The 26,156-nt window shown below is 40.4% G+C and overlaps 1 protein-coding gene across 7 annotated transcripts in view; it reads left to right on the top strand.

Annotated features, from left to right (window-relative positions):
* Window positions 1–7,182: 7,182 nt before the first annotated feature.
* The window catches only part of ARMC2 (armadillo repeat containing 2), a 65,337-nt gene continuing 46,363 nt past the window's right edge, over window positions 7,183–26,156 (top strand). For 4 of the 7 annotated variants that reach the window (XR_008972626.1, XM_057413146.1, XM_057413149.1 and 1 more), the window contains exons 1-6: window positions 7,189–7,256; window positions 11,940–12,161; window positions 13,497–13,569; window positions 16,315–16,483; window positions 17,723–17,930; window positions 21,140–21,190. Coding sequence is in view for 6 of the 7 variants with exons in the window: in XM_057413146.1 (XP_057269129.1) it covers window positions 11,944–12,161; window positions 13,497–13,569; window positions 16,315–16,483; window positions 17,723–17,930; window positions 21,140–21,190 (719 nt within the window). In the remaining variant the exon portion in view is untranslated. Of the gene's footprint in view, window positions 7,257–11,939; window positions 12,162–13,496; window positions 13,570–15,634; window positions 15,797–16,314; window positions 16,484–17,722; window positions 17,931–21,139; window positions 21,191–26,156 lie in introns of those variants that run through there. The other 3 variants (XM_057413148.1, XM_057413151.1, XM_057413150.1) reach the window with 3 other exon arrangements.

Consider the following 26,156-nt stretch of genomic DNA (forward strand, 5'->3'; position numbering starts at 1 on the left):
ACGGTTGAATATCAAGAGTTTGTCCTAGCAGAACTTCTGGCAGTAAAACTGCATTGTTCGAACAAGGCCAGCAGCAGAAGCATACAGAGGAGATACGGGTTACAACCTGCACTGGCCTGGGTGTTGGTGAGAAGAAGGGCAGCTGGGCTCTCCCCTTACCTCTTGCACTGCTGTCACTGTGCAAGCAGCCACCGGGATGCCTGCTCATGAGGTGCCCTGAGGCTGTGTACCACTGTTACTGCTGCTTCTGGCCTTGTTTGAACTAGAAAGTTTTACTGGCAGAAGTTCTGCTGGCATGTGCTACCAACATAGCTGTTTCGGCAGGATGTGTTCACATTTGGCTGGTTTTTCAAGATGCAGTATGTCCTCGGAGCATCGGGCTTTTATCAGCAAAAGAAGTCTGGCATTATGGGAGGCTAGCCCTGAATACCTTGTGTCATGTTTGGTAGATTGCCTTCTGTTAATTTATTGCCGCATACTGTGGAGCAGCCATTGTATACTGTGAGGTACAATGTCACATCACAAAGTCTGTGTCAATACTGGGTCAGATTTTAAAAAACTTCTATCTTTCGCAATAACCTATTTTTGTATGTATTGTTCTTCCACATTGCAGATTTCTCACTGCCAGAAACCTGGAGTATATCAAACAGCAGAGCTCTTTTGTTCATTTAGGGCAGATGAAAGGATTGTTTCATATCTAAAGAGCAACCTAAAATATTGGGTACTGTGGACAAGTGCAACATAGAGACAATGAATGGTAGCTAACTATTTGCAGTAAGTATTTGCTAAACTACAAGAACAAATTGTAGTTTTCAGTCATACTGTGAACAATTTCAGAGTTGAATGTCAAGTTTGTGTTAACCTCATAACTCATTCACCCTAAGTCACGAGCTCTTTGAAAGGAGACAGTGGAGGAATAGGTGGTGCCAGCTTTTCGAAAAGCTGTTCCGATCTGGGCATTTTGGCATTATTTTGGCTGCTCAGTCTCCAGTGAGCTACACAAAATTAAGTATTTCCTGCTGCATGGTCTTTTCGTGCTGGGCAATGTACTGGAAATATGAGATACACCTGACACAATCAGCTTTGCTAACTGTGGTGGAACAGCAAATAAGGTTTGTGTCCAATTTGGTCCCACCTTGTTTTGAATACAAAAAATGAAAGCAGTGCTTTTCCATGGTGATCTCTAGACAGTATGTTACATGAATGTTGTTTGGGAGAAAGCCCATACTTCTCTCCCCATCTACACTGTTGTCATTAACAGAGTTACAAAGCCATCAACTCTGGCAACAGAGATGAGGCAGCTCTGGTTGGAAAGGTGTTTGTAAAAACAAAACCCCTGTAACTGAAAAAAAAAACAAACCAGAAATAGCCACCCAACCAGAAAAATCTAATTTAGTGGTCTCCTACAAAAAACAATGAAAGGTCTCAGCAAGTACCTTTTTTTTGCTGAGCAAAGTTTCATCCCCTTGCCTGAATTCAGCACAAAGCAGTGCTTTAGTGCTTTTTTTCCAATGACATTTCCAAATATTACACACAAATGCATTCCTTCTATCATATATGTAGAACAGATAGATGGAAAATACATAGAGCTTGGAGACCATATGCATGCATGGAACCCAGCGGCCTGAACTGCATAACCACATGTGTAATGTGAGTTCCCAAACAATGAGTCTGACATGTTATGGACATGCAGCACCTCTGGTCTGCAGGCAGTCTGTATACATACAGTAAGTAAATGTGTTCTGGACAGGTCCAGTTTATCACATATTCACAGATACTCTGCTTAGCACATGCAAAGAAGGTCTGGCAGGACTGTATGCACTGTGCTGCACATGGACTGAGACTGCTGTTTTAGATTTCCTGGATGTAAGTCAGGAGTTCAAATTTCTATAGTGCTATTTATTCACTCATTTGGTTCCACTGTCTCTAAAAATCATCTAAAGTAATTTGGGTTTCTTCCAATGATAATGCATGTTATTGGTTTAAAGCAATATGATGAATGTGCTCACTCACTGCTTTGCAGTAGCTTTGTTTATGCTCTGTGAAAGTTTTGGTTTCGACTTTGACTTTTGGCAAATACTGATATTTCAGTACTCTTAATATACTCTTAATATTTGCTCCCCCAGCAGTTGGTCAATACAGTTTGATAAGAGAATGTGGCAGGAGGAAAAGTCAAAGAACGCCTATGCTAAAGAAATCTTGAGAAAGTAAGATCGCTATGTTAATACACCAGCCCTATTACAGTGAATTCCCTTCCTCAATTAGCTATGTGTGTTCAGTGAGCTCCCTAAGGGGTTCTGTATCTCAGTAGTTTTGACTCCATCCCCGTCTGTTCCTCAAAATCTCTTTTGATTAAGCCAGTTCTTGGCATCCTTCATAGGCTTATGTGAATGATAAGAACAGTATACCAGCTCAGTATGTTCCCTGCAATGAACACACAACCATCAAAAGGTGTATATAACAAACCAGTCCTAAAAGAAACACCTTGGACCTCTAAACTTAAGGTTGTGTCCTGCGAGAAAATAAACTGCCTTTTCTTCTTTACCTGGCATTGGGCCTTATCTCTGCTTTTACACTTTATATTGGATTGTGGCCTCCATGAGCTTCACATTTTCCTTCCATACCTATTTTTTATTGTTTCCCCAAGCATCCCTTCCAGGTCTGCCTGTAGAAATTTGGGTTTTAGATTGAGTAGCAGCACCAAAGTTATGTGGAATCCTGTCTGTCTAGTCCAGTCAAAAGGCAGACCAGAAGAAAAGCAGGCATTCTGCTAACATGCCAGGGATTTCCAGTCACTCACAGAGGCAGCAGAATTAACAGGAATTCAATGAAAGCAGTCATTGATGTAGGGACAATTGCATAGTGGGTGTGCGGTTGGTAGATTGCTTACAATGCTTAGTTGGTACAAGAAGTCCTTGCATGCTGTGTGTCAGCACAAACGTACCAACTGAAGGGTATTTCACTTAGGAAGCCGGCACAACTACATCGGGAAATCTTGGGGGGGGGGACTGAACAGTGAGGATGAAGGGAATCAAGAGCTGGTCAGAGTGAAGGTAAGGTGCAGAGTTTGCAGGATGCTGGCACAGTGACCACATCACACTGAGCAATGCAAGCCAGACATGTCAATTTCCAAAATCTTAAATTTCAGCCAAATCCAAATAAGATTTTAAGGAATAAAAAAAAAAAAAAAAAAAAAAAAAAAAAAGAAATCTATCACACAATATTTAAGGTTGGAAGGGACCTCTGGAGATCATCTAATCCAACCCCCTTGCTCAAAGCAGTCAACTAGAGCAGGTCACTTAGGGAGTTTTTCAACCAGATTTTGAATACCTCCAAAGATGGAGACCTCTATGAGCAACCTGTTCCAGTGTTTGACCACCCTTACCATAGAAATTTGTTCTGTTTAAATGGAGTTTCTTGTATTTCCATTTGTGCCTACTGCCTCCTGTCCTATCACTGGGCACCACCAAGAAGTCTGACTCCATCTTCGTTGCACCCTTCAGATACTTATACACACAGGTAAGATCCCATCCAGAGCCTTCTTTTCTGAGCTAAACAGTCCCAGCTCTTTCGGCCTTTCCTCATACTAAAGACAGTCCAGTCCTTTAGTCGTCTTCGTGGTCCTTCACTGGGCTTACTCCGGCATGTCTGTGTCTTTGTTGTACTGGTAAGCCCACGACTGGATCCAGTACTCCAGCTGTGTCCTCATCAGTGCTGCACAAAAAAAAGGATCAGTTCCTTCCACCTGCTGGCAATGGTCTTCCTAATGCAGCCCAGGAAGCTGTTGGCCACCTTTGAACATTGCTGGCTTGTGTTCAACTTGGCGTCAACTGGGAAACCCAGGTCTTTTTCCGCCAAGCTCCTTTCCAGCCAATTGGCCCTTCATGTGTACTGGTGCATGGGGTTATTCCTCCCCAGGTGCAGGGCATTACATTTCCCTTTGCTGAGGTTCTGAAGATCCCTCTTGGCCCAGTTTTCCAGCCTGCCAAGGTCCCTCTGAACGGCAGCTCAACAATCTGGGGTAACAGCTACTCCACCCAGTTTTGCATCATAAGCAATCTTGCTGAGGGTGCACACTGCTGATGACCGGCCTCCAGCTGCATTTCGTGCTGCTAATCTCAACCCTTTGAGCTCTGCAGTTTGGCCCAATTTCATTCAGCTCACTACCCACTTAAATGGACAATACTCCACCAGTTTGTCTGTGAGGATTTAATGGGAGACAGTCAAAAGCCTTACCTAATATAAACAGCATATACCGCTCTCCCATAACCCACCAACTGGTCATCTCATCATATACCAGTGCTCTTTTCCTGTCACAGATTTCCCTGCTGCAAGTAGTGGAGATCTTCATAAACCTGTCTGATTGAAACTTATTAGGCCATCTAGTACAGGAGCTGTTTCTAACTGCCATAAAATGAACTACTTCACCTGCCTTTGTAATGAGCTATGAGTGATATGAAACACAGAGTTTATTTAACAGCATGTACCAGATGGTTTATGCAAAGCTGAACATGACAGGAACGTTTTTGTCCAGATTGGGGGTGGGACTGTTGTTTCATTTTGAAAAAAGAGGAAAGAAATAGGGAGAAATGGGGATTGCACTGCCATTTGTGTTGATGAAATTGCACTGGAGGCTGCTCTTACAGGTCAGCAGCAAGAAGCAGCAAGTATAAATGAACACTTGGCAGGCAAAGTGTTTAACACTGTTAACTAATTCTGAATTGCACTGAAATATAGGCCTTGTATGCTTAGATATCCAAATAAGTTTCATTTTGAGACAGATTTAAGTTCGCTAAACTGAAAATAGAGACTGGATAGCAGCACAAAATCCCTTTCATGATTTTCAAATCTGAAAAATAATCTGAATGAATATGACATAACTGAGTACTTTGTGTTATTTCATTAGTTAGACAGAACTGCTCAGAACACACTGCTTTCACATCAGCAATCTCTTGAGCTAACACTGCTTGCCTAGACCAAATCAGTTTATGTGTTTTGATGATACTTCCATTCTAAAGCAGTGTTATTGCAAACAAGGAGATTTAATTAAGTACCTGGATTTAAAATAGGTGCCAAGAGAGTTCATGCAATAAAAAGCCCATGAGAAAAGGGATTTAAGTGAGAAAGTTGTAACAGTTGAGACATAGCAGAGAAGCTGCAGAAAAAAAAATATTTGCTATAATTGCTAAAGCTCAGAAAATGAATAAAAAATTAACTCTTCAATTTGATGACCTAGAAAATAGAGGAGAAATAATGTGCATATGAAAAGGATTAAAGAAGATGCCAAGAAGGAAGGCTTAGTGGGTTTAACTGGGTGGATTTAAAATTTGTTTAAAGTATGATGAGATGATAACAGTTAAAAGAGCTCCAAACTGGCTTTACCAGGAAATAGATCTACACATTTTTCTGTGAAACTTTGCTTGTATTACCTCAATAGAAGAAAGGTTCAGAAGAAAACAACAGAGAATGAGCTGTGACTGATCTGAAAATAGCGTGCATGCACATGAACACACATTCTCTTGGCTTTTGAGGAAGAATGTACAAAGAAAAGCAAGTACAATACTAACAGGGTTTTCATTACTTCTGAGGTATTGAGGTATTGAACTTGGCTGCAGAAGAAAGAGGGCTAGATGTCTAATAATTAGAGATAATGTAGAAGCTAGCAGAGATAATGGCATGTGTTATGTAAACTGGGTAGGGTTACTGCTATCATAATGCCTGTCAAAATCAAAAGAGGAACTGTAAGAGGACATTTTTCTAGAAGAAAGGGGCATAACAGATGTATAACAGCATTTAGAAAGACAAATTAAATTTAAAACATTCATGCAGTTCTTGTCTAACAAACATGAGGAAGTAAAAGTTATGATGTTTGTAAGCAATTAGCAAAAGGAACTTCAAATCAGAAATATATGTATATTTACATATAAATATATACACAAGATGAATTTATTCTGAGAGTGCTTTCAGATATATCTTAAGTATGTTATAAAGGAACCACAGAAGAAGGTTGTTCAGATGGAGCTGTATTTGTTGTGGTTTTCTACTATTCACAAAAGGCAATAACCACCCTCCTATAGCAGTTTTTAGATACATTTCGAAATGCATTCAGAGATGGTGAACAAAGACTGTCCTTGTCAGTCATGAACAACTCACTTGCTACAACAGACCCATCTTGCTTGTTGCTACACGTCTGGAGATTTCCTGACACAGGCCACGATCACATTCCCCATCCCTGTGGTGGAAGGCATGCAAGGGAGCAGTTCAGCAAGTGTCTGGTGCACCTGGGCAATGGAGGCCAAATCCTGGAGGTGGCTGCATCTTTGGTAGGACCTTGCCCAGAAGGCACCTTGGGGGAGACACTGCAGGTGACCCCCTTGTGCCATACCAACAAAGTTCTCCAGCCTGTGGGACTGATTTGGGTGGAACACTGCTACGAACATTGTGAAAATGGCCTCCCAGAGAACAGAAGGGGAGCAGGAGATGCGATAGCACTTGCGGCCTGGTAGGAAGCCATCAGGATGAGGGATCTGGCCCTCAATGCCTGATCAGCGGACCCAGGGAAGAGGTTTTGTGCCAGCTGCTACACTGTACCCAGCTCATAGAATGGCTTGTGTTGGAAGGGACTTTAAAGATCATCTAGTTTCAATCCCCTGCCATGAGCAGGGGCAGCTTTCACTAGAGCTGGTTGCTCAAAAGTTCCTTCCAACCTGGCCTTGAACACTGCCAGGGGTGGGGCAGCCACAGCTTCTTTGGGCAACCTGTGCCAGTGCCTCACTGTCCCCCGGTTTTGTTTTACTGTGATAAACTTTCAACGTCACTGTGTACACTCCATAAATCACACCCCAGAAAGAGGGTATCATGACAGGCCACATTCAGCATTTCAGAGAAACTGTTGTCATCCTTAACCTGGGCCTTTGCCACCTGCTTCTACACCCCAAACGTGAGCCAGGACAGGACAGGACAGGGGAAGTGCCCTCCACCTGAAAGCCATCGTTCCACAGGTCAAGGCTGCAGCAGGACCGCTCGCACATCCAACGGTGACAACCACAGCGACACCGCTTCAAGGCCAGCACAACTCCACGCAACCCGCCCTGGCCTGCACCGAGCTGCGCATGCGCACGCGCCTTCAGGTGCCTGCGCAGGCGCCCTCGCGTCTCCGGACTCCCCGACCCCGGCCCTGCAGGTGTGGCTAAGGGGAGCGAGCGGCACTTACTGGTACCGGCGCCGCGGGAAGGCCGCGGTCTCTCTCGGCGGAGGTGAGTGAGGGACTCGCTCGGCCCCGGCGCGCCGCCGGGTAGGGCCGTTCTTCGCCCTCGGCTCGGCGGCCATGGTGTGTACTGTTGCCATGGGAACAGCGAGTGCTGGTGCCACCGGGCGCGTCGAGGCGGGTGAGGGGTAGCAGGGTCCCGCCGCTGGGGAGGACGTGTCGGCGGGACCGTTAGGCAGCAGGTTCCGCGGCCAGCGCTCGGTGCCGGCGGCAACCCTGGCCTGCAGTGCGCTGCCCTGCCCTGCCCGCCAGTAATGCTCGTCCTCGGGGGTGCCCCCTCGCCGCTGGGCGCCGAGGCCCCGGCTAGGGCGTGCGGCAAGTAGGCCGGAGGAGGAGAACCTGCGTTCCGTTTACCGGCAGCTTGCTATCCACCGCGTCGGGGAGAGTTGTTTGCCGGCCTTGGTTTGGTTACTCCGCAAAGCCCCAGTCAGCTTGAGCTCCACGGTGCTGCTTACTTGGAACATGGTATCTAAGGGCCGAAAACCTTGCTCTGTTTACTGGGGGCTGTAGGCTCAATTTCTCATTACTTTGTCCTCATTTCTTTTGATAGTGATTTCTCTGCTGCAAAATTTCACCATACTGAAAGCGTGACTGGTAGCTCACTGATGTTTAAAATTGTGTCTAATAATACCCATTCTTAGTTCACTCTTACTAAACCTGTGTTTGGGTGCTAACTTTTCTAGTGATTTGCTTGGGAAGACAAAAGCTGGGTTCAGATGTTGGTGAGCAGAGTGTTCAGGGCTCGAGTGCAGGGTTTCTCCTCAGTGTACATAGTGATTGCAAGTATACCCATTCTGTGCAGTAGCAATTAAGTGACACTGGTTTTGCGATGGGAGATAGGATGGCAGAGTCAGTGTGGTGCCACATAAAGCCGTGCTTCTTTCATGTGCTGGTGGGCCCCAGGTAAGTGTTCAATGGGTGCAGCATCTCACTAGGACTAATTCCATGTTCTCTCATCCTGTACCCCTTTCTACTGCTTTCAAGTCTTCCTGTACAGTGAAAACCAGTCCTCTGGAGTAAACAACTGGGGAAGAAAAGACAAGAACTTAAGTATGGGTTTTCTGACACTGTTGTAATATTCTGCCTTCCAGTTGAGTCAGAGAAGAGCCGTTCATGTGCACGAGTTAAAAGGTACCTGAGGAACAGTGACAGCAGTGGGTGACAAGATCTGTGTGTACCAGTTATGCTGTTCCCATTGACACTGTGACATTCCCTTTATCTGTCCCTGCTATGACTGGGGAGCAAAATGGGAACAATAATGGGTTTTCAAGAAGAGCACTAATAATTAGAATTATTTCTGATTTGTAATTGGGATACTTTATTTATTTAAAGGATAGAGTTTGGGAAAAAAAAACAGAAATTCTTGCAAATAGATACAAAGGTAGAACTAGGCTTGTATAAACAATGAAAGCCAAGGGTAAAACCAGATTGTAACACTGGGCAGCCAGTTCAGTAGTTTCCCTTCCACTCTTGTGCTGCTTCTTCATCCTGTACTTCTACTTTCTGCTTGTTGTACTCGTTTGTTGCACCTTAATTTAAAATGGTCTTTGGCATTGTGATTGAATGATTCGGGTCCTTATGCTCATCAAAGTCAAGAAAGCTTCTGGTGACTGGAGGGTTTTTCCTGTATGGACAGATCTAGGTGGTAGTTTTCTAGGAGCAGAACTGGTGTGATATAGCTGAAGGGGCTTCCTCAAAGCTTCTGGGGTGTGGGACGCTGGAGAGCAGATGAAGCTTCTTTCTTGAGGGCTGCTGCAGCAGAGCAATTGCTTGATGCTTGAATGAGTCAGCCTTAGGCCTACAAGAAAGATGCAGAAGGACTTACGAGAGCAAGTAGGAATAGAACAAGGGATAACGGTTCTAAATTGAAAAAGGGTAGATTTAGATTAGTTATTAGGGTGAAATTCTTTATTGTGAGGGTGGTGAGGCACTGGCACAGGTTGCTCAGAGAAGCTGTGGCTGCTCCATCCCTGACAGTGTTCAAGGCCAGGCTGGGTGGGGCTTTGAGCAAGCTGGTCTAGTGGAAGGTGTCCCTGCTCATGGCAGGGGGTTGCAACTATTTGAGCTTTAAGTTGCATTCGAGCCCAAACCATTCTGTGGTTTCAAAACAGTACAGATTTTCTTTCTCTAGCTGTCTTTTGAGAAAGAGACAGTGGTTGCACAGTGATGGCAGAGCAGCCAGACTCATTCAGATAAAAAAAATTACTTACGGATCCTTCATGTCTGCAAGAAAGAGTAAGCTTTCTTGCCCTATCATGTACATCTACACACACATTTTGTGACACTGCTGACTTGTTATTCTGTGTTCTGTTACATTTTCTGGCTAATAATTATGGGATATCTATTAATGATATATTTGTATCGTATCACTACTTCAATTCCGAGCGTGTCTAATACCCCTTTACGCCGAAATGACGAGGTGTTAATGCTCTCATCGGTTCGGCGCTGTCTCAAGCTCTGCTCGGTGCCGCCCCCAAGTGACAGCTCCCGCCCCACTCTGCTCTCGGTGTCGGGAGCCGGAGGCTGTTCTCCGCCAGCGCCGGGGAAGGCCGCTCCGCGCCTCTCCACTCAAGTATCAATGCAGCAGTGGGCTCAGTCCAGCATCCGAACTAAGCCATAGGTTCCCTTTGCGACTTTAATTGTTAAAACTTTGGTTTTAATGGATTGGAAGGGTGACTAACAGTGCCCAAATAGAAGGACTTCACTAATTAAGCTCATAGCAAAGCTCTCGTGACAGTTAAATAGGTAAGAGATGAAAGCTTCAACAAAAAGTTATTATAATGGAAGCTTGATCTTAACTGTGGCAAATAAATGTACTTCTAGGATAGAAAATTTGCAGTGGATAGCAGAATTAACAAAACCTTATGCTGATTGTATCAGTGATGTGTCAGAAACACATCCTATGTCTCAGGTTGTTTCTTAGTTTAACTGTTAGGTACATATATGTAAATCCCATAAAAATATATGTTTCAGTGTCAGAGCACAGAGATTTTAAGAACAGGGTCCTTCAGAGATTAAATGTAAGATAGTTGATTACTTGAGAAGATTTATTTTAAATTTTAGCAAGGTGGATGGAAATACATAGACCAGAAAATAATATTTGTAAGTTAATTTAAATTTATGCTTTGTAGAATCATGTTAACTATGGTTTAGTGTTTATTCATAGCTGTTGTTTCTACATCTGCTTGATACTAATAGTGTCACATATATGGCCTATGCAGAAGACCTTTCACGTAAAGGTTGAAATCTTGACTCCCGGTAGCTGGGAGAATAGGGAATAGAAACCTACCTTCCCTGTTCGGTGAGGAATGGCTGTGTAATTGCTCCAGACAGACTGCTGCAGTGGAATTCCTTACTTAGCTCTTCTGAATCATGTTGTAACAGAGAGAAGAGTGTGGAGCATAGGGAGCCAAATTCAGTCACAGAGATGTATTAATGGTAATCAGAAAGATTAAAAACACTTGACAGGCTCAGGCTCCTGATCTGTTCCTGTGTTTTGTAATTGTGCACCTTTTAGTGAGAGAGGTTGGTGCACTGCTTCTTAGCTTCCAATTTTATCTTGTGTAGTTCAGCTGAAGGTGTTCGGTTGTGTATTAATTGAAGAAACTGTGCCAGAATGTACAGGCTCTCAAAGAAAATAGGAGAGGCAATTGGACATGTGAAAATGCAGAACAAGAAGAAGTGAACGAAGAAACTAGAGAAATAGGATTTTTTATTTTTTTTTTCCTCCATAGTTTAGAAATAACTGAGATATTGGTGTCTGATCTACTGTCGGTTCATTGTCATAAATTATGTGAGAGAATAGAAATTACCAGATGGTCTGAGTCACAGACAGTGCAGAGACATATTTTTCTTTTTAGGTAAGTTTGAAAAGCACAAGAGGAATTTTGAATGGTTTAAGGCTCATGATGAATTTTCTGTAAAATGACAAGGATGGTATCTGCAGAGAACTGCACCAAGATAGTGATTGATTTTGGAGGGCTCCGGGGACAATGAAGCAAGTATTTCACTGCCCACTGCATTTGCTAGAAGATGCAGCAGGACAGAACACTGATTGAAAGTTTGGGTTGACAATTTATCTTATTTTAGTGTTAAGTTCATTTGCATGTGCTTGAGGGTAGGTTGGGGAGGCATTTCTTTCAGATTGGATTGCTTATTCTTCCTTGTCTCTGCTTATTGGTTGCTGATAACTGTGCTTCTGTTACTGAGAATAATACCTCTTTGATTTATTAGGAAACATCTTGGCCAGGTCAATAACTTATATTTGATTTCCTAAGTTCATTGGACAGGAAGTGTCTCTTTACAGCGTATTACTGAATTCGTGTTGTGGCTATGATGGTTTATAAGTAATCAGGTGTTAAGAAACAGATTTTCTGTAGTATTGGAAAGTACTGCATTTGGCCCAAAAAGCACTGTGGTACTGAGTGTGGTGTACTTCAGCTTCCTCTAAAAAATTGAAGGTCCTCCATGTCAGATGCTTTCTGCTCTTCAGTGTTTTCCTACAGAACTGAGAAATAGTGCAGGACTGTCTAGAATTTTGCTATAGTAGCCTTTTTAACTACACTGTGGGAACATGACCTTTGATGAATTAATAGTTTGTCATTTTGAAGTAGCATTATATTCGGTGCCTTCCATATATGCTGTAGTGTTCTTCCTGTGCACTACTTTGCAGAGGAATGCAAGCTTCAAAGAATAAAAATACAGAAGAGGCAGAACCATTCTACAAGCTTTCAGTGCCAAAGGAGAAGACTAGTTCTGAGATTATAAGTGAAGCCAGAAATTTTCTACGAACACTGAGAACTCGGAGACCATTTACACCTACAGAAGAACAAAGGAGACTTTTTGGATCTGGATCCTCACGAGCTCCTCAAAATAGACCCCCTTCAGTTTTTAGGTACTGTGGCTTTTAAGATTTTTTTTTTTCCAAATATGCTTTAACAACAAGAGATTTGATTCTGTAATTATGTTTCCGGTGAATTTTTTCCCCTGTATTAATTCATATTGCTAATCCTTCGCCACCTTCTAATGATCCTTACTGTTGGTGTTAATCTACATGTCCAGGAAGTTCCTGTGGATTAGAGATACCAGAGGCAGACTTTACAGTAGTTTTGTATGTAAAGAGTAGTATAGGAAAGTAGTACCTCACTTTTTTCTTAAGACAATGTAGGCTTTTCATATATATGCTTCAGTTTTTTCCCTGTGAAAAAAAAAGAAACTGAGAAAGCTTGCTTGTTTCCACATAAACTGTATGCTAGATCTTTTTTTTCAGAGCTTTCTCAGGTATTTTTAGTCATAAATTGTAGGTCTTGAAGTTTGAAATGCTCATTTTTAATCATAATTTATACTACTTCAGAATTATTTGTGTGGCATTTTGTTAAGTACTATAATTCACAGAGCTCAATAAATATGTCTCATGTGACAAAAGAGAAAAAAGTTGTATATTGGGCTTTTAAAATCCATTTTCCCAGTTAGTTTTTTAGCTCCTGTATATGCCAATTCTGTAGTGACTGTAGGGAGGAGATAGGAACTGTATTCATAATGTTAGGTGTCAGGCATGCCAGAAAGGGTACTGAAACGTGTTGGAAAAGCCGTACAAGTAAGTCAGTGTCCATGCTGTTTTCATGGCAGCATGACTTCAGGCACACAATGTATTGGATACTCCTTACTGCATCATGTTGTGTCCTCAGAGGAGGCGAGAGCCTGAGAGTGACTTGATGTTTGTTGGTGACCAGGTAATGAGATCCCTCCGGCTGCCATCCATGATTATTCTGCCTGTGCTTCTCATGTGTACAGGAAGGAGCATGCTTGTGCCTACACAAACGTGTGATTTCTGCCCTGTGGTGTTCTGCAGCTTGTGTCAGATACCTTGGGCACTAACCACAGTTAGTTTGTGGGTGGGTTTAGGCTTGTATGTTGTAGATGTGTATGAAGTAAGCTGTGTGATGGCAGGTGTGCAAGCGATCTTTTAATTCTTCTCTCTTGGTGCTGCTGGATTCCCACATATCAAAGTTAAATAGAATTCATGGAAAAAGAGTGATAAAGTGCTCTGTCAGTCTTCCTTTCTTCTTCCTTTTCACCATATTCATTGGAAAATACAAGAAGCAAGTAATAAAATACAAACAAAAAAATAAAAACCAACCAACCAAAAAACCCCACCAGATCCAAAATCCCCAAAACACAAAATGTTGGCTCTGCTTTATTCATATTATGTTTAATTTCTTTACACTAGTCTTCATGCATCCAGTTTTGATTTGGCTGAATCAAGACCACTGTCTGGTGTTCGTCTTAGCCCACTGAAACATGTAAGTACTTGTTCCAGAGTTTGAGGATTACAGGTGAGAGAAAACGAGACAAATAGAGAACTCTCAACTAGTTTATTAATATAGGAAAATATAGAGATAGTAAAGGATACGGTCAAGGATACTTCTGATGTTTGGTTATCTTACGAACCCCAAGGACCCTGTTAAGACGATCAGGAAACCAGCTCAGAGAATCGTCATTGCAGTGCGAGGAGACAGGCTCAACCTTAGCGGCTGTCCCTGCGGAGGCAACATTGACCTGGGTGGTATGAAGTTCTGCCTCCCCCACATCGCATGAGGCTCGGGCTTTTATACTGACAAAAATGCACTCTTGTTCTGACGCAGGGGGCCAGCCTAAGATGGAAGAAGTGTCCAGCAATATCTAGAAAGGTCTCCAAGGGTCGAGACATTTCCAGGGATTTCTAAAGTGGAACTTTCCGGGTAGGAACCAAAGCTGGCCTTTCCAGGGAGCAGCCAAAGCAGGACTCTCCGGGGAGGAGCCAAAGTGGACAAACAGTACTCTTCTATCTTTGTGTGTTTCACGATGGACCATTACCTATTGTCCCTGACACAGTACTCTAGAAATAACTCGGGAAATACTGACATAAAAATACATTAATTTGTAGCGTAAGGAAAAGATACAGTTTAAATAGGTTGGGAGGAGTGGAAGGCTGTTGTAATGTTAGTCTGAGACTTCAAAAGTCAGTTTTGACTTTTTTTCCCCCAAAAGAAATCTGAAAATAATTAAAAACTATTTAAATATCTCTGTATTGCGTTATATTTCTAAGTGACATCAACAAGAATCAGAAGATGGATACTTGAGTCAGCTTTCTTTGTGTAAGATTACTGAAATAGAAAAAGGTCATGAGCATCAACATGAGCCAGCAACGTACCCTTGCTATTAAAAAGATGGCTAATGGTATTCTGGGCTGCATTAGGAGGAGTGTTGCCAGTGAGTTGCCACACCTGGAGTGCTGGATTCAATTCTGGGCTCCCCATTAAAAGAGAGACATATAGCTACTGGAGAAAATCCAATGAAGGGCCACAAAGACAATGAGAAAAGATGATGAAAGGCCTGGACCGAGGCTGGGAAAGCTGGCAACATACAGCCTGGAAAAGAGAAGGCACAGGGGGATCTTATCCATGTATATCCAAAGGGAGAGTGCAAAAAAAACAACCAACAAAAAATGGAGGGGGGAAGGGGAACAGAGGTAGTGTTTTTTTTCAATGCCAGAACCAGGGGCACGAACTGAAACACAGGAGGTACCCTTCAAACTTCAGGAAACACTTTTTCCGCCATGCGGGTGACAAAGCACTGACACAGGTTGCTCAGAGATCTTCAAATCTTCCTGGATGTGGTCCTGAGCGATGGGCTCTGGGTGTCCTACCTGAGCAGGGGGGTTGGGCAAGGTAACATTCAGAAATCCCTTCCCGTCTCAACTATGCTGTGGTTCTGTGATCAATGACTTGAAAGTAACTAGATTGATTGTGCTTTCTATTTGACTTACACATCTATAAAAGGTAATGATTGTAGTATATTTAAAAACAAATAGAAGTACTTGTAAAATTTTTCCCCCTCTGTGAAAAATTTGTTTTTTTTTTTCCAATTTATAAACATATCTTCTGTTTCAATTTTTTTCTATTTAATATTTAAATATGAGATTGAGTCATGATCATTTGTTTAGTACCTGAGAGACCAGAGCGTGCTAAAACAGGTAAGTATGCTTGCTGCATATATTGTTTCTTCAAGATAATATTCTTTAGGAGATTAGGGAGGGGAAATCTAAGAAATGTTATATTTCAATAATTTTGATAAGGTAACATGTTTATGTGAATCAAACTTAAAAATTATGACCATACTTAGATTAAATGTATCTGCAGTTGTATTTAATAACTGGTGTTAAGTTTTCATTTATCTTGTGCATGATAGTGGAAGAGTATCTGTTAATACCAATGCAAAACCTGCCTTTTCTACTTTACCAATGGAGAGAAGTTAGTACATTGTAAATGAAAAGCTTGTGTTAGTCACGGTGGCTGTTTGCTCACCTTTTTCTCACCTGTTTGCTAATGGGGAGAGCTCTGGAGGATTGGACTGGAGACTTTTGAATGGATCCTTTATTGTAAGGAAATTGGTAGACAGCCTTGATCTTAGAGGGCAATGTCTTCATTTAGGGCACAAGAAGTGTTCTGTACCACAGGTTCAGGGCCTTGCCACATCCTCAAATGCAAGGTACTGACATAAATAAAGCTGGAACTTGCATGTGTCTGGATCTGCATGATTTGTTTTAGTGTGATAGGAAGTGGTACATGTGATATGAACGCATTTGAAGTGTTTTTGAAATACTTGTTTAATGCTCAAAACTGAATCATGAAGAACAAATATGCCTCTAGAATTGGTCTTTGGCACAACATTTTTTAGTTTTTTTTTTTTTTACAAATAATCATACTGCAGATGATGCTAAATGAGTATTTATGAGGAAAATAAATGATCCTGAGTTTCAGTTGCTCTACTCAGTCTAGTTTTTGTTTGTTTTCTGCCCCTTCCTGAATATTTGCTTTTTAATGGCTTTCTGTGGTGATAAAAGGTAGTGGAATCTATATGAAAATTTATTAATGAGCAAATCTATGGACTTCTATCTATCCTATTCTGAATTTAATTTTTTTGTGTAAATAATTTGCATTTTTTGCTTATATGAAAGTGAAATTATCTGTGCTTTTATTAAAACATTGTCTTTATCTTTGCCACAGAAACCGGTATTAGTCACTTCTGCAAAAGATGAAGATTCTTCCATTTCCTTTCCAAAAACTCTTGCTGATGCTGCAGAGATCAGAAAAGTCAGCAATGCTCGGGCACACTTATTTAGAAGAACTTCTTGGGGAAACTTCCTTTTGGCTAAAACGGTGCCTCCTGATCAGAGTAAGAACATTTTAATATATATTATTTCCTAGAAAAATAACTGTGTGATGGGTTTTAATATTGTTACTTACATGAATTATTCTATTAAATGACCTGCATGTCCTTTCAGAGTAAATTTAAAAATTACTTACCTGGCTTTAAGGCAGTTTTGAAAATATGATTTAATAAATTATACTGGCTTTCACTTCTGAAAGTGAGTTGAAAGCTACACGTGCCTTTTTTTTCCTACAGGTTTCTAAGTAATGGAATTTTTACTGGAAGTTTTCTTCAATGGGTAAAATTAACATTAACTGCTGAAATGTTTAAAGAGATAATGAGATGGCATCCTCTAAGGAGATTCCCTGATGGATTATTGAGTATAAAGGAGGAGTAAAAAGAAATTATATGTCTTGACACACTTCCAACTACATTGCATTTGTTGTTAAGAGTTTCATTAGTGGAGACTTAATAAAGGTCACAAAACATGGACTTTAAAAGTAATTTTTTGCAGATGGAAATGTCTTGACATCTCCGTTTCCTGCACATTGGCTCATTGTAAAACATGTTGGAAATCTGTTTTTAATGAAGACTTATTTGTAATGATGACAATTCTTACATGGCTTGGGATTGTTACTTTACATGATAAACTGAATATCTCACTTTTTACCTTACTGCAAAATAAGTCTTACACAAAAAGTACTAAATTTTACCTCATTATTGTGTACATATTCTATAGATGTGTATTTAGTAGTTTATGCAGTTTATCGTAGATGTAGTTTAATCCATTAGCCTGGATAAGTTGATGTTACTGTTTATGTAAGGTTTTTTGGGCATGTTCTTGTCACGTGTAGATACCAAGGTGCAATATTAACAGCTACTTTTTGAGTGAGTTCCTTCATAATATTTAGATCCTGAAATATAATCACTTTTTTCACATGGTACAATCCACTTATCTCTAAAAGGAAAATAAAAAAAAATGATTAAAGATAAAAATGTTAAAACACAAAATGGAATGCCTATGGCAGAGGGGTTGGAACTAGATGATCTTAAGGTCCTTTCCAACCCTAACTATTCTATGATTCTATGGAAAGACTTAATGACTTTATACTTCGCTCTAATTATTCTTAAGCTTTCTCACTTTTTAAACTGATACAAGCACGTTTAATGTAACATGCCAAACAGCAGTTCATTTTAGCTCTGTCTTGTGTATTTATTGTGTATGAATACTTCTACAAAATGTATTCTCTTTGGCTATTTCAGAGGAAGAGAAGCTAGATTCTGAACAACCAGCTATGATGAATAATCTTTGCAGGACTAATAATGACTGCTTAGCAGAGCAAAGGTCAAACACACCATGGAATGGTGAAAGCAGACAATTAATTTGTAATGAGCATGTCAGCGGATTGGAGAGTAGAGACTTCTTAAAAGGGACAGCTGGAAAACTTTTGTTTCAAATGAGAGGAGAAAGGTCAGTATTGATTGAGTATATTAATGTGCGCCTTCCACACAACCCTCTTCCTATATATTTAACTTTTTAAGTATCAAAATGTTTAAAATTGATGGAATTTGAAGGTAGCACTATTCATGCATTACAACAAAACTATGTTTAGGTTATTAATAAAAAAAAAATCTTTACACTTCTGTTCTTAAGAAGTTTCTACACTCAAAAGACTTGATTTGTCCAAAAATTGCTGGTAGTAAGTTGCATGATGTGAAATAACTTTGTTTGATCATTAACGTTGCGAAACTAAATTGTCTCATAATTGCATATAGAATGCTCAAGTTTAAATTCAGTGTGCTTGCTTTTACAGTTCAAGCCTCTTTTTTAAAGGTATATACACTTTTCCTTTAGCTCCACAGATGAGTAGAGCTGTGTTTTCAGTTCTAGTATTGGGGAAATACGTGATCATACACAAAAATCAGGCTTAAACTCATTGCCAATACAGACAGATTTTTTTTTTTTTTGGCTTTGAATTTTTTTAGTTCAATTTTATTTTTATGACCAAACAGGCATAAGAGATTGATGAGATGCATGCACATGCCTGATTCTGAACCTAGATCAATACATCCATTCTGTAATTCATAACTGAGTCTTTTTTTTTTCCCTTTTTTTTTTTTTCCCCCCTTTTTTTTTTTTTCCCCTCTTTTGATTCAGATCTGAATTCTCGCACAGGAAGAAATAGCCCGTGGCACTATGTTCAGCAGGTGTATCAGTTGCTGCATTATTAGTTGAATGAACAACTGTTTTGTGCTAATAACATAGACAGAACTAAGAGTCTACAACAAAGAATAAATGACAGTTTATTTTCAAAACGCATCCTATAAACACTTGGTCAATGTTAAATGTAAATATTTGCCCACAGATATTTTCTTTCTAGAATGTATATATGCTTAGGAAAAACTTATTTACCTGGGCATTTTAAACACCTTTGATATTAATGAGTAGATTCTTAGCTTTATAAAATGAAATGCCTTTCATTTGCTAGCTTGTTGATAGTATCGTATAGCTTAGAGGATGTTGTCCATTGAGGCTGTTATAGCAAATGATACATAGCAGAGCTATCATAGCACTCTTCTTGTATATTAAACTGAAAGAGGATTTAAGAAAAGACTGGAGACTTGTAGGAGCAAAGAAATAGTTTCATGAGTATGGAGGGAGGGAAAATGAGACAATAAACCCAGCAATGAAAAACGTGGGTGAAGGACATGTTTCTCTACTGACATATTCTTAGGAACAGGCGGAGAAAAAAAGAGAAAGGCCTATTAGCAAAAAGACTGCTTGTTGCAACATGAGGTTTTCTAGGACATTTTCTGTTCTCTTTCTCTGTGTAAGAGGAGTTTTAGAAAATATGAGTGGAAAGGGGAAAATGATGTATTTTCAATTTTATATTCTTCAAGTACCGTTATGCATATTTGAAGAATATTTTGTCAAGCTTAGTTTTGCATAACTTCTGTTGGCTTAATTTCTTTTTGACCTGTTTACTTACTTTTCAGACTCTTAAGATGATAGCTAAAATAATAATGATTCTAACCATAAAAGATGGATTGTTAATGCATGTAGCATATTATGTCCATGTTTGAACTAGGAAGAATACTTCTGTAAGTAGGTGGATCTCCCTTCAATTAGTTCTCAAATTACTGGCCTTAAGATAATATTTTCCAATCCTGTTCTGACTAGTTTTCTCAAAATAGAAGAGCAACGTACTATTCTTCCCTCTTCTTGTGCTGTATGCAAGATCTATGTTTTTGAATGGTGCTTTACCTTCTCCTGCAAGTTGTGCATGCTTTCTGTGGACTTGAGACGGAGATTATTTTTGTCAGTGTTGCCTGTGCTGCTTTATACCCTTGTGCCAAATATCACTAGCAACATTTAGGTGTTCATATGGCTTAGACTACCAGACATACCTGCAGTGCTGCAGTATGCACAAAAATAAACAAAATGCTTTCCCTTTAGACAAAAATCCTTCATCTGTATCAGCCCAAGTATTTAATGCCATCGTATGATGGAATGGCTCTAGGTAATCTCAACTGCCCTCATACATTCTAGCTCATTGCTAAGACTTATGCCAATAGACACGTTGGTTTGGTATTCACATATGATACTAGTCAGGCAGATGCTGATCTGTATCCTTTTCTGAGTTCAGAGATGCCATTTGTCATCTGACAGGGTAGTTGAAGGATACCACAAACCTATCCTTCAGTATAGTTCACTGAGTTTGGTCTCGTAGGAGTTGTATATAAAAGGTTCCAGTACCACAGAGGTGTTATTGCAGTAACAGTTTCGTCATTCTTTCTCAATATAACATATTTACAGGTACTGGATGATTGCTCTGATTAGGTTGCTTCTATGTCATAAATACTTGAGGCATCTTGTATGAAATTTAAAGATATTTCTATTTAAAGTACATTGTATTCAGGAGTAATAGAATGAAGGCTTAAAGGAATGTGAAAACTTGCATCACCTGGAGTCCTGTCATTCTCCATATGAAGCAGTTGTCAGGCTCAGTTCTGTATCCTAGTGATTTAAAATCCTTGCAGGAATTAAGAAAGAGAATTACAGAAATAGTACACTTCATGCAAGAGAAAGTGCATGAGGCTCCTTACTTCCCTTTCCCCACAGTTCCTATATATGTACCAAAATAACTTTTCCAATAAAGCTGTTGGTTTTTTTTATTTTTTTTTTTTCTGATGGAACTGTAGAGCATGCCAAAATAGCATAGTGATTCTTGACTTTAATGCTATTACTATTATTTCAAAAAGAACAGAAGGGAAGTATTCCACAAAGTGACTTGCTCCATCTGGGATTCTTTTGTCGTCCCAAGGACTGATGAAGAGATGAACAGTGCTGATGAAATCGCTACTGCTTTATAAAGATACTGGGGAGTGAGGGGAAGAGAGAAGGAGAAGAGAAAAAGACCTTTTGAGGAAAAGAGTTGTGCGTCATTTTGCCTGCAATTCTGTTTTTCAAATAGCCATCTAATTAGAATAGGTAGATTAATTGAAGTAGTTTGGATTTATTGACATGTTGCCTCAGGAAAGCAAGGAGCAATTTCTGACAACCATAAGGAACCTAAGTTTTGTTTATATCTTCATCCAGCCATTGTGCCTTGCCATCTATTGTGATTGCTATAGAAATGAAAGTTCTAAAATGTTTTCTGCATTCATATATTTCAACAGAAGTGTCAGCAGTGATGGCAAATTTGCTGATGAAGAGCAACAGTTTCCCTGGTGAGAAAAAATGAATTTTATTCTTTTTTTTTTTTTTTCCTCTTCCAACTTTTCAATGTTCTGAAAGCTTAGATGTCGTTGCAGGACTCCTTAGAAACATAGGTGCCTTTGGTGAGGAAAAGCTTGGTAGCAAACAGTTGATTCCCAAGCAGCCTGCTCTACGCTTTCTCTAAAGTGGTTTCTATAAATACCTGCCAAAGGATTAGAAGGTGCTGTAAAGACAAGTGCAAGGTCCTACACCTGGGTTGGAGCAATCCCAGGCACAGCTACAGGTTGGGCAGAGAAGTGATTCAGAGCAGCCCTGTGGAGAAGGACTTGGGGGTGTTGGTCAATGAGAAAATGAACATGAGCAGACAGTGTGCGCTTGCAGCCCAGAAAGCCAACCATATCCTGGGCTGCATCAAAAGGAGCATGACCAGCAGGTCGAAGGAGGTGATCCTGCCCCTCTACTTTGCTCTCGTGAGACCTCACGTGGAGTATTGTGTGCAGTTCTGGTGTCCTCAACATAAAAAGGAGATGGAACTGTTGGAACAAGTCCAGAGGAGGGCCACGAGGATGGTCAGGGGACTGGAGCACCTCCTGTATGAAGACAGGCTGAGAAAGTTGGGGCTGTTCAGCCTGGAGAAGAGAAGGCTGCATGGAGACCTCATAGCAGCCTTGCGGTATCTGAAGGGGGCCTATAGGGATGCTGGGGAGGGACTCTTCACTGGGGACTGTAGTGATAGGACAAGGGGTAATGGGTTAAAATTTAAACAGGGGAAGTTTAGATTGGATATAAGGAGGAAATTCTTTCCTGTTAGGGTGGTGAGGCACTGGAATGGGTTGCCCAGGGAGGCTGTGAATGCTTCATCCCTGGCAGTGTTCAAGACCAGGTTGGACGAGGCCTTGGGTGGCATGGTTTAGTGTGAGGTGTCCCTGCCCATGGCAGGGGGGTTGGAACTAGATGATCTTAAGGTCCTTTCCAACCCTAACTATTCTATGATTCTGTGCCCTTTTTTCTTTCACCATTGCTGTCCATGTTAAATGTCTGTTTGACAGATTCCTTGAGAGGTATTCATTAACTGCTTCCATAGGGCTAGTTTCTCTTTTTTTTTTTTGTGCCTTTTATAATTTTGGAATGGTTCCATAGAAAATGAGAAAAGCAGGGGACAAGTGATTACTGGAAATCACTTCTGTCTGATTGCTTAAATGAGCTTCACATCTGTGCCCGAAATATTCATTCATCCTCTCCTCAAAGAAAAGGATTCCTATGGAGGAGGTAGATCCCTTTCCTGAAGGGAACACCCATTCTGTTTTGCTCTGAAATGAATGACATGGTGTGGACATCAGTTTGTTGTGTGGTTTAGTCGATATTGCTGCAGATTCTCCAGACTTCTTTCAGGATTTGTCTTATTATGTATATTCACAATTTTTGGAGTTCTCATAAAGACATGGAAATGGGACATTAATCTACTCCTAACTAATCTTCTTCTATTTCTGCCTCAGTTCCACTAGCTATTGAGGCCACTAATTTAAGAAAGAAACAATTGAGTGGTGGCAAAGCTGTCACAGGTAGAGCCTTCTGCATTGTTTTCCAAGGACGTATGACACCTGTTCTAAGAAGGTGCTTATGTAGGGTTGGGAATCACTGAGAGAAAATTGGGAATGAAGAATTTTTTTTTCATAACTTTCTTTAGATTTCTGAAGAAAAGAGCGATAGGTAGCTGTTATCTCTGGTCTCTTCACTTGTGAAATAGTGGAGTTTAGGCTCACTTCTATTGCCTATGACAAAGGGAGTCTCTCCACTGTAGTCATTAATTTCAGGATGAGGTCATTGGTCTCCAAGTGTGGGAGATCTAGGTCTTGAGAGCCCTTATTGCCAATTGAATGGCAATTGTAGAATGGGAAAGTGTGCCTTGCAAGGGGTAAAGAAGGAATGCCAATTCAGTCTAGGTAGAGTAATGATGGATTTAGATTGAATTTTTGTTTAGAATGAGAATGCGTATTCAGGTTAAGAAGATGAAGATGCTGTGATTTTCAGACTCAAATATATTTAGGCTAGTATTTACGTGTTTTTTATCGTTAGAATTAGGCTGTCAGTTTTCTGCTTGCTTAGAGATACTCTGCCACAAGTAGATATTGTTACTATTTTCTGTATTAGGCAGAAGATGCAAAGAAGAAAAAGGATAAGGATATAGGTTTTTCATCAACCTCTATTATTCTTTTAAGCCATACTATTTAACATGTGCATGAAGTTCTTCATCAACAGCCTGTATAAATAGAATTCTATATTCTTTTTATCACTGGAGCTGTCATAGGTAATGGGCTATGCCCATGATTGTGTTTATAGAGAAATTGTTATTTGCTCATCTTTAGGATGACTCAGAGTGTAGTTGGACTATTTGTCAACATATTTTTGCAAATTATGTTGCCTTTCTACTATTTATCCTTTCTCGTATCAGTGGTATCAGTCTCGGTTATAGTTTTCACTCCCTTTGTTTTTGTCTTTTCTGGTGATGTTACTTATGATATAATCCTCTATAATTCCTGAAGTAATTTCAGGACATCTATATTATCAGTTTTTAAACTATTTGCATGCTTTTGAAAAACTGAGAAACAGGACTGACTAGAGGTTTGTGTAATTGGTTTAATACTTTAATTCATATTTCTTTAGCTGCCTGCAAGTAATTTAGTATGTATCTGTTGTTTTCTAAAAGGAAAATAGTTAACACCCCCCCTCCCCCCCTCAAAAAAAAATAATCAAGCTGTCTGAGAAAATCAATTGCAGCCTCTCTTACTTGTTCCAGCTCTATCTCTGACTCTTCTCCTTTGCCTTGGGTCCTTCCACCATCCTATCCCCTGCTGCTGACTCAGGATCTGCTGCATCCTGCCCTTATTCCCAGGATCACCATTAGTTTCTTTTAACTTTCCCTGGAGATGTCATTCTTCTTTTTGAGATGAAGCTGCTGAGTCTGGCTATGCCCTGATAAACTTGATTATGCCTAATGCATCTTTGTACTGTGCTCCTGCCAAGAGATGTGATGGGCAGGTCATGAGACCACAGTTGTGAATAATTTAGAAAAATTACAACTGACAGTATATAAGCAACCCGTTGTCTCATACACCAGAGGGTTGTGCAGCCATCCAGAAGGACCTCAATAGGCTGGAGAAATGGATTGACAGGAACCTGATGCAGTTTAACAAGGGCAAGTGCAAAGTCCTGCACCTGTGGAGGAACACCCCCAGGCCCCAGTATATACTGGGAGACATCAATCTGGGAGGTAGCTTTGGGGAAAAAGGCATCAGGGTCCTAGTGGTCACCAAGTTCATAGAACAGCTCAGGCTGGAAGGGACCTCAGAAGATCATCTGGTCCAATCTGTTGTGGAAAAGGGAGCCTAGATGAGATTATCTAGCACCTTGTTCATTTACAGCTTGAAAGTTTCCACCATATGTGGAGTGCTGGGTCCAGTTCTGGATTCCCCAGTGCAATAGAGATACAGAGCAGCTGGAGAGAGTCCAGTTACAATGGAGTCCTTCATATGAGGAAAGGCTGGGAGAGGTGGGACTGTTTAATTTGAATAAGAAAAGGCTTGGAAGGCATCTTATTAATGAATATAAATACCTGAAGGGAGGGTGCATTATGACACCCTCATTAATTGTGTGGCAAGAGCTTTTCCTTCTCTCCCATGGCAGGCACTCAAAAGAATTAAAAATAGCTGTTTACCTGTTAATATTCCTTTTAGAGACATTGGTTGAGACTTCCACTTTCATAAGTACTTTCCTTTTGGCTTTTCCCTTTGTAGTCCATACAGAGTTTGGGAATCCTTGATTGAAAGGAAAACACGCAACTGCTTAAATAGCTAAATTATTCTTATCAATAGAAGGTATGCTATCCTGGATACTGCTGTCATTAAAAATAAACTCAGATTACAGTGTAGATATAGTCACTATAAATATACATGTCAGTAACATCTCAAAGAACAGTCTTTCTAAATGGCATATCTGTTTTGTGATTATACATAGTCGAGGGACTGAACTCTGATCTAGTCTGAAAGAACACCTTTGTGCTTAGTAGTCCCTTGATACATCCACCTTGCCTGAGCCAGGCCCCCAGGATCTTCTTAGCATTGGTCTAAATCTCTTCTTGATTTTTTGGGTGTAGATGCATCATGTCTGGCTTTCCAGTGCACACAACGTATGTTTGTAAAATCAGATGTTCAGTGCTTGTATTTATGTATAAACAGTCTGCATCTTTTATATATTGCAGTGTCTAGGCTGTTTTTAGAGCCTTGTGAGAAGTTAGAAATTGCTCTCCTGGATGTTTGAAGACCTGAAAACATTGATATATCAATGGTCCAAAATAAAGTTTGTAAAAATTTGAGTCACGTTTTCGGGTTTTACATCAACTAGAAGAAAGGAATTACGTGGGGGCTAAAGGGGGTGGAATGAAGAAAAATACATTGGGGAGAAATTAAGTGACCTGGGGGGGGGGGAATAGGAGAAAGTAGAGTGGGGGAATGCATCAAAGTGAAAAATGTGAAGGCAGAAACTGAAAGAAAACTGAAGGCAGGGCAGCCCAACAGCATGCTCTATTTGCTGGGGGCATCTCAGAAGCTGTTAGAAGGCACTGAGAAAGGTGGACTTTCAGCATGACCTGTTACGGCCTTTATATGTTTTTGTTACATAAATGGCTAGTGTACTTTTAGATAAAGTATCATTGGTTTTGTTTGCCTTGTCAAAATAAAGACGAAAAATAAAAGGGCTCTAAGGACAAACAATGAAACTATTAGGGGCTTAGATTTGCTTATGAGTAAGTAACTTGGGAGATTAGAATTGTGGTTCTATAGATACAGAAAATGCTCTGCAGTTATGAATGTGCTGAAATTGTATTCGCATAATTACAGCTTTCTGACTTAGAAAAAGAGCGTCAAAGAAATAAAAGGAAATTGAGAGACAATAAACTCAAATGCCTTAGAAATTTATTTA

Source organism: Pezoporus wallicus, unplaced genomic scaffold, assembly GCF_028554395.1.
Source record: "Pezoporus wallicus isolate ANWC-B61680 ecotype Strahan unplaced genomic scaffold, APGP_CSIRO_Pwel_v1 contig_7505, whole genome shotgun sequence".
In the NCBI taxonomy this organism is placed as follows: domain Eukaryota; kingdom Metazoa; phylum Chordata; class Aves; order Psittaciformes; family Psittacidae; genus Pezoporus; species Pezoporus wallicus.